At 36.1% G+C, this 13,480-nt stretch overlaps 1 protein-coding gene across 1 annotated transcript in view; it reads left to right on the top strand.

Annotated features, from left to right (window-relative positions):
* Nucleotides 1–13,480, top strand: part of DNAJC5B (DnaJ heat shock protein family (Hsp40) member C5 beta) — a 52,941-nt gene that overhangs the window by 26,820 nt on the left and 12,641 nt on the right. Inside the window, exons 2-3 of the mRNA XM_037148900.2 lie at nucleotides 3,738–3,951; nucleotides 6,312–6,483. Coding sequence (XP_037004795.1) covers nucleotides 3,738–3,951; nucleotides 6,312–6,483 — 386 coding nt within the window. The remainder of the gene's footprint in view (nucleotides 1–3,737; nucleotides 3,952–6,311; nucleotides 6,484–13,480) is intronic.

Genomic DNA, 13,480 nt, shown 5'->3' with positions numbered 1-13,480 from the left:
AAGTACAGTTTTCTGTCTTTTACTCCCATCCCAGCCCACCCACCCAGCCCTTCCCCACCTTCCATTCTGCCCCCCACCACCATTTTTTGTCCATGTGTCTTTTATACTTGTTTCTGTAAACCCTTCCGCTTTTCTCCTGAAATTTCCCTGAAATTCCCTCCCCTCTCCCCTGTGAACACTGTCAGCCTGTTCTCTATTTCAGTGTCTTTGGTTCTATTTTGCTTGTTTGCTTGTTCTGTTATTTAGGTTCCTGTTAAAGGGGAGATCATATGGTATTTATCTTTCACCACCTCGCTTAGTTCACTCAGCATAATGCTTTCCAGTTCCATCCATGCAGTTGCAAAGGGTAGGAGCTCCTTCTTTCTTTATGCTGTGTAGTATTCCATCATGTCAATGTACCATAATTTTTTGATTCATTCATTTACTGATGGGCACCTAGGTTGCTTCCAGCACTTGGCTATTGTAAATTGTGCTGCTATGAACATTGGGGTGCATAGGTTCTTATGGATTGATGATTCAGGGTTCTTAGTGTATAATCCTAGCAGTGGAATTGCGGGTCAAAAGGCAGATCCATTTGTAGTTTTTCGAGAAAATTTCATACAGTTTTCCATAGTGGTTGTACCAGTCTGCAATCCCACCAACAGTGTACTGGGGTTCCCTTTTCTCCACATCCTCTCCAACACTTGCTGTTTGTTGCTTTGTTTATGATGGCCATTCTGACTGGTATGAAGTGGTATCTCACTGCGGTTGTAATTTTCATCTCTCTGATAGCTAGCGATATTGAGCATCTTTTCATGTGTCTCTGGATCCTCTGTATGTCCTCCTTGGAGAAGTGTCTGTTCAAGTTCTTTGCCCATTTTTTAATTGGGTTGCTTGTCTTCTTAGAGTGGAGTCGTGTACATTCTCTATATATTTTGGAGATCAAACCCTTGTCTGAGGAATCATTGGGAAATATGTTTTCCCATATAGTTGGTCCTCTTTTAATTTTAATTATGTTTTCTTTAGCTATGCAGAAGCTTTGTATTTTGATGAGATCCCATTTGTTTATTCTTTCCTTTATGTCCCTTCCTCTAGGGGACATATCAGTAAAAATGTTGCTGTGTGAAATATCTGAGATTTATCTGCCTCTAGAACTTCAATGGTGTTACAGCTTATATTTAAGTCTTTTATCCACCTTGAATTTATTTTTGTGTATGGTGTAAGTGGGTGCTCAAGTTTCATTTTTTTGCACGTAGCTGTCCAGTTCTCCCAACACCATTTGTTGAACAGGCTATTTTTACTTTATTTTATGTTACTGCCCCCTTTGTCAAATACTAATTGACCATAGAGACTTGGGTTTATTTCTGAGCTCTCTGTTCTGTTCCACTGGTCCATGTGTTTGTTTTTATGCCAGTACTAGGCTGTTTTGATTACAGTGGCCTTGTAATACAGTTTGGTATCAGGTATTGTGATCCCTCCTACTTTGCCCTTCTCTCTCAAAATTGCAGCAGCTATTGGGGATCATTTATGGTTCCACATAAATTTTTGAAGTTCTATACCTGTGAAATATGCCATTGGTACTTTAATAGGTATTGCATTGAATCTGTAAATTGCTTTGGGTAGTATGAATATTTTGATGATGTTAATTCTTCTGATCCATGAACATGGTATATGTTTCCATTTGTTTGTGTCTTTCTTGATTTCTTTCTTCAGTGTTGTGTACTTTTCTGCATACAGGTCTTTTACCTCCTTGGTTAGGTTTATTCCTAGGTATTTTATTTATTTTTTGCTGTATCAAATGGGATTTTTTCCTTGATTTCTTCTTCTGCTATTTTATTCTTGGTATACAAAAATGCCTTTGATTTCTGGATATTAACTTTATATCCCACTGCTTTCCTGAATTCATTTATTAAGTCGAGCAGTTTTGGGGTGGAGTCTATGGGTTTTTCTATGTACACTATCATGTCATCTGCAAACAATGACAGTTTTGTTTCCTCCTTTCCAATTTGGATGCCTTTTATTTCCTTTTTCTTGTCTGATTGCTGTGGCCAAGACTTCCAATACTATATCGAATAGAAGTGGTGAAAGGGGACAGCCTTGTCTTGTTCCTGATGTTAGTAAAAAAGATTTTAGTTTTCGCCCATTGAGTATGATGTTGGCTGTAGGTCTCTCATATATGGCCTTTATTATGTTGAGGAATGCTCCCTTTATTCCCACTTTGCTGAGTGTTTTTATCATAAATGGGTGCTATACCTTATCAAATGCTTTTTCCACATCTATTGATATGATCATGTGATTTTTGTCTCTGCTTTTGTTTATGTGGTATATTACATTTACTGATTTGTGAATATCGAACTATCCTTGCATCCCTGGGATAAATCCCACTTGGTCATGGTGTATGATCTATTTAATGTATTGTGGATGCAGTTTGCCAATATTTTGTTGAGGATTTTAGCATCTGTGTTCATCAGTGATATTAGCCTGAAGTTTTCTTTTTTTTCTTGTGTCTTTATCTGGTTTTGGGATTAGGATGATGTTGGCTTCATAAAAAGAGTTTGGGAGTCTTCCATCATTTTGAATTTTTTGGAATAGTCTGTGAAGGATAGGGGTTAGCTCTTCCTTAAATGTTTTGTAGAATTCTCCTGTGAAATCATCTGGTCCAGGGCTTTTGTGTGTCAGCAGTTTTTTGATTACTGCTTCAATTTCTTCTGCTGTTAATGGTCTGTTCAGGCTTTCTGCTTCTTCTTCACTTTTAGAAGATTATATTTTTCTAGAAATTTGTCCATTTCACCTAGGTTTTCAAATTTCTTGGCATACAGTTCTTCATAGTAATTTCTTACAATCATTTGTATTTCTGCACTCACTTCTTTTTTTAATACTTGAGTATAACTAAAGAGTAAAGAATACCCTCAGGTCACCCCCCAACACACACACACACACACACACACACACACACACACACACACCACAACACTACAGATATCCACATTTTTTACAAACTACTTGACAGTCCACAGAGAAGAGGACCTTTCAGTCACAAGGAAGTTTCTACATATTATTTGAAGTGGAAGACCTATTTGAAAAGAGGTAAAATATACATTTGAATATAAGGGAAGTCACATTATTTGTTCTAAAAAACAAGGGAATTTTTTGGTGGAAGATTTATGAAAGGGTTTTATGTCTATTCAATGGAATATGAACTAGAATTTTTTTAAATATTTGAATTTAACTTTTAGAATATATGGTATGAAGGAAGTTTTGTTTATTCTTGAGAATTCTTCCAGTTCTAAATGGCATTTTGGTATAAACTGGTCCTGGTCCTGGAACTTTTAACATACCACAAATGTTGCATGTTGAGGTGGGGTCCTGATCAGCTTCCAGGTAAAAATAAAGTTCACATATTTGCTAATAGTAAGATGTGGTGGACTTTGGCCAAATCCTCCTGTTGTGAGTAGCACAGCTACTCTCTCAAGGGGAGAGTGACTATGAATGCCTTGGCCACTCCCTCAAGAGGAGAGTGGATCTGGAACTCAACAACCATGTAATTGAGAATCCTTTTGAGGATGTGAGAGGAGAAATAATACTATTTTGCTTACACATTAGAAACATAGACCATATTTAATAAATGTTTGCTTAGTTAAGTCAACATTGTCATTTCACATATTTACATGTATGAGGAATGTACAAAAGAATAGTGCCATTCTAAAATGTCATTATCATTTGTGTCAAATAACACTTTTCCTTACTTTTTTTAAAAGAAAGTTGGCCTTGAAACACCATCCAGACAAGAATCCAGATGATCCAGCAGCTGCTGACAAGTTCAAAGAAATCAACAATGCCCACACAATACTTACTGACATATCAAAGAGAAACATATATGACAAGTATGGATCACTGGGACTCTATGTGGCTGAGCAATTTGGAGATGAAAATGTTAATACCTACTTTATGCTGTCAAGCTGGTGGGCAAAGGTGAATTATATTTTTTCTTCAAAAACAATTTTCTGGTAGATTATGATATTATTCACTCTTTTAGAGTTGATCTCAAAGAAAGCCTAACTTTAAATATATTATTAAACTCTTGTAAATAAAAGGAAATACAGCTTCAATGGAAAGCTATTATTTGAGGATCATTTTTACTTTAGCTCATCAAATGATTATAATATACAGCATTACTTAAAATACTTCCAGACATTAATTATATTTGAATTTGAAGCTTCAGGTTAATTTTGACAGCCCTCTCTCCCCCTGTAGTGACTAATTAAGAACTGACTCATTGCTCAAAACCAAAAATAATTTATTGGTGTGACAACTGTTTAATAAATTATTATAGGAAAAATTTAGCCATGTACTTTACTATTTATAGCATAGGCTACATCAGCAAACACAATACTTGGGAGAGTGTGTGGTAATTGTGTTATAGGCTCACATGGAGCCTGCAGTAAGGTTATGGAGAAGGAAATAAGGGGGGAAAGGTGAGAATTAAGTATTGGAGGACAGGGAATTGGACATAAATAGAGATAAAGAAAGGGAAAAAAGATACCTGGTCAAGAAAATTTTAATATTTTAAAGGACTTAATGCAGCTAGAACTGATTTTTGACCCTAAATTTTGTGCAGTTTCCTAGGAATGCCTAGTGTATGCCTAGTGTTTGGTGATGGCTTTATATTTGTTAATGACTTTTAATACCTTTATATTCTGATAAAAATGTATTTGCATATGAACCATACATATAGTCCATCACTATATTTTTGGACAATTCACATACATGTGGACAGTTCATACATTTTGTGAAATCATATAAACTCACATTCATGGGTAGTAACGAATAATGTAAAAAGCTGTTGATCTCCGAACAGGTAGGTTTCATATTCTGTAGGATCTTAATTGCTATTTTCTTCCACTAAAATAAATCCTGCTAAACTGAAGAGTTTTATACATGCAGGAAGAGAGAGAATATGTGTTTGTACATAAGCATGGAGTCTGCAACTTAAAAGCCTTCTTTGGCTTCTTCAGGTCTCCATAATTCCTTTTCTTGGAGGTAACTAAGTTTCCCACTGAAAACCCATTTCTCTACTGTTGAAGAATCAGGAGGGAGACAAGCTCATACCTAGCAGATCTGGACCTTGAAATGAGAGTTTATATACTGACAATTTCATTTATGATGATAGATTGAACATTTACACATAACAAAATGGGCTTTTTGTGGGCTTTCCTGGCAACCTAACCTCCAGACATGACACTCTTACCATAGGAAGGTACATCTGCTTACCTATTATTTTATACATTCATTAATTCAGTAAGTATTTATTAAGTGTCTACTACATACCCGGAACTATATCTTTAGGTAGGAGGGATTGAAAGATGACTAACATACAGCTCTAGCCTTCAAGAATCTCCCAGTCTGAGACATATCTATTAACTGATAAATGTCTTAAAGTGTCAACAAATAGAGCAGCATGATAGAAGTTTGTATGGAGTACAATTGGGGTAGAAAAAAAGGGAGGTGTATCAAAAAAGATGTTAGAGGATAAACATTGAGTGGTTATTTATTAGATGACTGGGGAATGGGAGGGGCTGGGGACATTTAGGCAGATGAATCCACAGGGAGAGCAAAGCTATGGAAAGTATGGCTAAAACAGGGTCAGCTGATATAGGGGAGGGGTTGGCAGAGCCCAGATGACCAAAATAAGGAGCTCCAGCCTTATACTGCATGAGTTCAAGAGAACATGTGTTTCTGGAAGCTTCAGCAGCAATGCACAGGGTGGATTAGGAGAAAAAAGTGGAGGTAGGGAGGCCAGTTACAAGGCTCCTGAAATGCCCAGAGTGGAAATAACGGGGTGTTTTCTAAGGCACTACCAGGGATGAGGAAGAGAGTGGAAGGAATGTTGAAGAGAGAGACTTTGCAGTACTTGATGACTAAGAGGAATGTGGCTGGGGGAGGGGGAGCTATCAACAGCTCCTTTGGTGAGAATGATTCCATCCCCCTTGGTTAGATCATGAGACCTGTAGTTTTGTTAGTTGGTTTGTTTCTTTGTTGTTTTGTTTGCTTTACTCTCAGTAATGATCATTTTAGCTTAAGAATAAAGAAGAGGATGTCATATATCATTACTTTGGTCACAGGTCTTTCCCTCTGGGTTTAACCTGCTAGGCAAAACTATGCAGAATTTGTTTCCAAGAAAATGAAAAAGATTGCGTGCAATAAGCATGAGGGTGCACGGTGCACTATGATGTCTTCAGGTCTTTGGGGGTACAGGGTACACACTTGATTTCTAGGGTTTTTCCAGACTCCACTACCCCTCACCTTTGTTTTGCTTTGCCTGTTTCTCCTAGACCCTGTTTGTCATTATTGGCCTCTTGACTGGCTGCTATTTTTGCTGTTGTCTGTGCTGCTGTTGCAACTGCTGCTGTGGACGTTGCCGACCCAAATCATCAGTGCCAGAAGAGGACTTCTATGTGTCTCCAGAGGATCTTGAAGAGCAGATCAAGACTGACATGGAAAGAGGTAGAGTAAGATGAGAGCAGAGGTAATGAGTATTCTTTCATAGGCCTGGCCAAGCACCAGGTCCATGGTGATGGTTATCACTAAAGTGAGGGATATCTGACAATCAAATACGGGGGACCCCACAGACTATCAGCTTTGGTATTTCCTTTGCAGAGGATGAAAGGACAGTTACTTTTACAAGCAACAGAGAAAAGTGGAGCCTGACACCATTAGAAAGAAATCATGAAATATGTTGATCTAGTACAACATGAAAAGCTAGTACTGTTCATGTTCTCATTACAAGAGTGTGAGCTCTGGGTTCAGGAAGGTTTGGGAGTGCCCAGGGGTAAGAGAACCAAAGTAAAAATTTTAATTAGGAAAAGCATTTCAGTCTGTTGCTTTCAGATCTCTATTCAAAAAGGAGGGGAATGGACACCAAGAAAAGTCAGCAACTCTTGATTCTTTTTGATTCTTTGATAATGAGTTTTGTGTAGAATTGGGAGAACATAGTCTTTCTTCTCTGGAAATGAAACTTCCTTCCAAACCTACACATTTAGCGCTAGCCTTGAACCAGCATCAAGAATATTGTCCTATGAAAACAGGATATTTTGCTTTGCTGAACCACACCCACATGTCTGTCTCTGTATATGCATAGCTATGATACAGTACTTGAAATGATAAAGAAAGAATATAACAAATGATAAAAATTTTTTATCACCTCACAGAATTCATAACATCAGGGATGCTTCATGTTCTCTGAAAAAAATGCCTTTGTTTAAACAAACTAAAGTCAAACCTGCCATTGTCATCTCTGTCTTATAGTCATAATTCTATGTCATTTTCTCCTGTAGAATGCATCATTATTCTAAATTACAAACTTTATCACTAAATCACAAAGAACCGTCCAAATAAGAGGGTTATTTGATAATTCAGAGAGTGGTCCGGTGTTGTCAGAACTGCTGAAATTAGGAATGGTGCACTTCTTCGGACTGTACTACATTCTGATTCTTTGCATTGCAATGAAACAGAAATTTCATGACATCAAGCAGCAGAGACTGCTTAAAGTCTTCCACTTTACTTTTATTTCTAATTGAATGTGATGCTAAGTAGCATCCACTTATTACCCATCTTGACTCCAGCTTAAAGGATGTTCACTTGTGTGAATCAGACTTAGTCTCAGACCATTTTAGGGCTGGGGAGTTAGAGAGGACAGAAAGGATTTTTCTGTAACCTTTGTCTCCTTCCTTTGGGGACTGCTAAGTGGCCAGTCCAGGAAACAGGGATGGGGAGTTGCTTTACTAATTTTTATCACTGCCCCAGGAACCAAATTGTGTGCCTATAGGGCAATGCAATTACAAGTTTCTTTTTCCTTTTTTTGGAATATAAAAGAACAAGTCTTTCAATGGGAGCATAAATATCAAAAAGAGCAAGCAAGCAGTATTACTCATAAATGGGTTAAAAAGGATACTATAGGCAAACTTCTCTTCAAAGAAGGGCCAGTGACCTTGACATAACTTGTTTAGGAACAATGACCTCAGTGTATTAACCCCATCTGCTCTTGTGAGGGAGATAAACTGTTGTGAGATCATGTCCGAGGTCTCTGGCTTTGTTGGTCATAGGCTCTCACATAACATCTACCAATCCTGTCCAATGCTCAGTCACTGCCAGAAAGGATAGGAAAGGATGGTGAGGTTGGAAGCACTGTCACTGTCATTCATTATAACAACCTTATCTTGTCTTTTACACTGTAGAAACCAAAACTAGGTGAACTGAACCTGGATATCACAAATCCAGTGTTCACACTTCTCTGAAAAGCTTCAAAGTCTTTCCTTTTTAAAATTAGATCAAAGTTCCACCAGGTCATTTCAGCAGACCTTTGCAGATTATTTTTCTGGAAGAGAAATTCATACTTGGTGCCAAATTCCACCCAGGTTTCCTTCCTGCAGGGTGACTGGTGACAAATCTGTCTCTTTCACTGCTATCAGTTCTGAACTTTCAGAGCTATTAATTCTATTGCAGAGGTCAGATTCTAGACTAAGTAAATCATGATCCAATTTGACTGTGTTACTAAGAATTCTAAACCAAGAGGATAAAGCTTTATTCCATTCCTAAATATTCAAAAGCTCCTATGCAGAGTTAATCAAGGTTTTGTAGGGCCTGAAACTTGTACAACTTGGGTAGCCCTTTTTAAGAAAAAGAACAAAAAATTACAATGCAAAATGAAATCAGGTGATTATTTATTTAGAATGAGAAGTCACAGAAAATTATAAAGCTTAAAATAAGATAAATATCACAAAATCTGGAAAAATAGCAATAATTTATTTAACTGCCTGGCAAATCTCTATAATACTTTTACCTTATGCTTTCTGGGTACATATTCTTTGGTTGCCTCTTCATTTAACAAAAAATTTATAATATCGTCTTCTGTAAGAAGAATAAAAAAATAATTCTTTCCTCTAGTATGTTTGATCAAAATGTATTTTTTATTATTGGTAGATTAGCAAAGTTTCAGTTTTACAACTCATTACTGATAATGTCTAAACTTGTAGGGACTGTTATCAAATCTGCAAAAACTAGTTTATTTCATTTATAACATGTAAAATTTTGAAAAAAATTTTCCACACACCATTTTTGATTCTGTACATTTCAAACCTTGTGTTCTCTCCATCACCTAATACTTCCAGGATCAGAGCCCACCGACACATTCATATTGTGTGATACTAACTCTGGTGTGGATCTTCATGCTCCCTCAACAAGTGAGTTGGCATAGTGAGCTCCAGGACTATCCCTGAAGTCATTCCTATGCTGGTGTGGCAACTTATAATTATACACAGAATTTCTGCAAACCACAAAAATATATTCTACTAAACTCAAATGAAACCTATCCCCAACTCTATTTCTCCTTAACTTAATCTCTGAAATGTCCATAGCCCCTCTGTTGCCACTCATCAAGAGAAAAAGCATGATGGAGGAAAAGTAAAGTGGAAAGAGGCAGTGTTTGGTTGTGATTAAAATATATTACTTTTTCAAATCTACAAAAATGTGAACACATTTCTAAAAGGCCCTTGGAAGGGTCTGCATAGATAAAGATCCCCGAAGCTTAAATTTCATTGACTGTCCAGTAAAATCCACCACAAGTGCTCCTCAGTCTAACATTTCACTATGAGAATTTATGTCTTATGTGAAGTTAGGTGCATTAATTTAGTTAGTTTCAGATTTTCACTCCATTAATTCAGAGACTTAATGTAGTTTACTGGTAAAATAAATGCAAGTTAAGGCTTGTAAGGATAAAAAAGCAGATTCCACGAGAAGATTATGCTTCCTGGACTGTGATCCAATTAATGGATTGGTCTCTTATGTTCTGCAAAAGAAGGTGACCCACTTAAAGTTGTTAAGAGAATACACTTGAAAGTGGGTACTAGTCACTTGTATGTCAAGTGACTCATGACAAATTACAAGCAGTATATGTCAAGATTTGAGTCTATTAGAAGGCACTTGTGAAATGTTGGGCTTTGAGTATTTCTATTTTAGTGAATATGAAATTAAATAAAATTTGGCAAACATTTTCTCACTTAGGGGATATTTAATTACTGTATTTTGCCATGTATAATGCACACTGTTTTGCCCAAATTTTTGAGGGAAAAATAAGGATGTACATTCAACATGTACACATGGGTATACATGGGTAGTACTAATTCTGTATCTATACAAATGCCTTTAATTCTTTTATTTAATTTTTATTCATGCCTATGAATTAAAAGTATAACTCTAGAAAACAATAACAATATCTGTATGCAAAATAATACCCTGAAATATGATAATCAGTTTTGTTTCTAAATATAAATAAGTTAAAAATTGAATTAAAAAATTAAAACAAAAATTTTTTCCTGAAAGTTTGGGCCAAAAACATGGGTACACGTTATGAAGGGCAAATATGGTATCTTGTGTTGTATATCATCATAAAATCCTAAGATTTTAGAGTTGGAAGGAATCCAAGGTGTCAACCCAAATCTTCTCATAGCTTTTTTTTTAGCAGACTGCTGCCCAACTACATTTAAAAGCTACCAGTGGTGGGGAGATTTGTGACTTTGTATGAAAAGTAAGACACACTCATAAAAATTCAATCACCACAGGAAGTTTGAAAGTCAAAGACAAGTTTACATCAGCCTCCTGGCACCAGCTACTCAAAGGCAACAAAATTTTTAACTTAAAATTTGTACTCAAAACTACAAAATTTTTATGTAACTGTTTATGGGGTTTTGTTTGTTTTATAAAAATATTATAACTACATATTTTTAGAAGCTGCTGCTTAGCAAACATTTTGATAAAATTTTTATTAATTTTTCACTACATTGTGCTTTTGATGTCATGTCTGAGAACCCTTACTCTAAGCCTATGTCATAAAGATTTTCTCCAATGTTTTTTTTAAAGTTTTATGTCTAATATGTAAATCTTACCCATTTCTAGTTCATTTTTGTATAAGGTATGAAGTTTAGGTAGAGACTTTTTTTGCATATAATTGTTTCAACACCTTTTGCTGAAAAGATTATCCTTTCTCTATTGAATCGTCTTTGCATCTTTGTCAAAAATCAATTGGCTATATTTCTACAGATCTATTTATTGACTCTGCATTCCATTCTATTAATCTGTATGTCTACCCTTTTACCAATAACACAATCTTACTTTGTGCAGTTTTTAAATTAAAAAAAACTAACTGCAATTTTTAAAAAGATGTTATTTATTTTTTATTTTATTGTTGTTCAAGTACAGTTGTCTGCATTTCCCCCCCCCCACTTCACCCCACCACAGCCATCCCTACCTCCCTCCCCTGATTCCATCCCCCTTGGTTTTGTCCATGTGTCCTTTATAGTTGTTCCTGAAAACCTTTCCTCCTTCCCCCCCATTATCCTCTCCCATCTCCCCTCTGATTACTGTCAGCCTGTTCTTAATTTCAATGTCTCTGGTTATATTTTGCTTGCTTGTTTATTTTGTTGATTAGATTCCCTTAAAGGTGAGATCATATGGTATTTGATTTTTAACACCTGGTTTATTTCACTTAACATAATGCTCTCTAATTCCATTCATGCTGTCACAAAGAGTAGGAGCTCTTTCTTTCTTTATGCTGTGTAGTATTCCATCATGTCAATGTACCATAGTTTTTTGATTCATTCATTTACTGATGGGCACCTAGGTTGCTTCCAGCACTTGGCTATTGTAAATTGTGCTGCTATGAACATTGGGGTGCATAGGTTCTTATGGATTGGTGTTTTGGGGTCTTAGGATATAATTCTAGCAGTGGAATTACTAAGTCAAAAGGCAGATCCATTTGTAGTTTTTCGAGAAAATTCCATACAGTTTTCCATAGTGGTTGTACCAGTCTGCAATCCCACCAACGGTGTACTAGGGTTCCCTTTTCTCCACATCCTCTCCAGCACTTGCTGTTTGTTGCTTTGTTTATGATGGCCATTCTGACTGGTATGAAGTGGTATCTCATTGTGGTTGTAATTTTCATCTCTCTGATAGCTAGTGATATTGAACATCTTTTCATGTTTCTCTTGATCCTCTGTATGTCCTCCTTGGAGAATTGTCTGTTCAAGTCTTTTGCCCATTTTTTAATTGGGTTGTTTGTCTTCCTGGAGTGGACTCATGTGAGTTCTTATATATTTTGGAGATTAAACTCTTGTCTGAGGAATCATTGGGAAATATGTTTTCCCATATAGTTGGTCCTCTTTTAATTTTAATTTTAATTATGTTTTCTTTAGCTGTGCAGACGCTTCTTATTTTGATGAGATCCCATTTGTTTATTCTTTCCTTTATGTCCCTTGCTCTAGGGGACATATCCATGAAAACAGTGCTGCATGGAATATCTGAGATTTTCTCACCTATGTTTTTCTCTAGGACTTTTATGGTGTCATGACTTATATTTAAGTCTTTATCCATCTTGAATTTATTTTGTGTATGCTGTAAGTTGGTGACTGAGTTTCATTTTTTTTTTGTAGTTTTCCAGCTCTCCCAACACCATTTGTTGAAGAGGCTATTTTTACTTTATTTCATGCTTCTGCCACCTTTGTCAAATATTAATTGACCATATTTATTTATTTTTAAAGAGAGGAAGGGAGGGAGAAGAAGAGGGAGTAAAACATCAATGTGCACTTGCCTCTCATGTGTCCCCTACTGGGGACCTGACCCATAACCCAAGCATATGCCCTTATTGGAAATCTCACAGGCCAGCACTCAATCCGCTGATCCACACTAGCTGGGCTTACTTTCTGCAGTTTTAAAATAAGTCTTAAAACAGATAGGGTGATTTTTCCAACTTTATTCTTTTTCAAAATTGCTTTGGCTAATCTAATTTCTTTGAATTTCCATATAAATTTTAGTATCAGGTTGTCTAAATTGACAGAAAAATACTGCTGATTTTTTAAGCTAGTATTGTATTAACTTTGTAGCTTGGTTTGAATAAAATATGACATCTTTATTATGTTGAATATTCCAATCCATCAACATGGTATGTGTCTCCACTTATTTAGGTCTCATCTGATTTCTTTAATGAGCATTTTATGGTTTTCAGTATACAGAGTTGGTATACATTTTGTGAGATGGCTAAGTATTTCATTTTGGAGCGAGCTATAGTAATTGGCATTCATTTTAAATGTTGGTTTTCAATGTTCATCACAAGTTTTTATAATTATTTTTGTGTGCTGACTTTGTATCTTGTGTTCTTGTGTTAAGCCCACTTATTAATTTGTATTTGTGTAATTTCCTTGAGATTTTCTATGTAAACAATCATGTCTTCAGCAAATATAGAGCTTAGTTCTTTTGTTCCAATCTGTATGCCTTTTATTTCTTTTTCTTGTCCCATCACACTGGCTAAGATTTCCAGCACTTGGTCTATGGCTCTGCTGTCATGATCTTGAGATTCTTAGTTTTTCAATCACATACACTACATTTTGATTCTGAAAATTATGTAGCCAGTACAGTTAGACTATTTTCCTGTATGGGCTATATATCTAACTTC

This window comes from Artibeus jamaicensis, unplaced genomic scaffold (assembly GCF_021234435.1).
Source record: "Artibeus jamaicensis isolate MK-2021 breed Jamaican fruit bat unplaced genomic scaffold, CSHL_Jam_final scaffold_916, whole genome shotgun sequence".
Classification (NCBI taxonomy): domain Eukaryota; kingdom Metazoa; phylum Chordata; class Mammalia; order Chiroptera; family Phyllostomidae; genus Artibeus; species Artibeus jamaicensis.
This window is presented reverse-complemented; position numbering and strand designations above follow the sequence as displayed.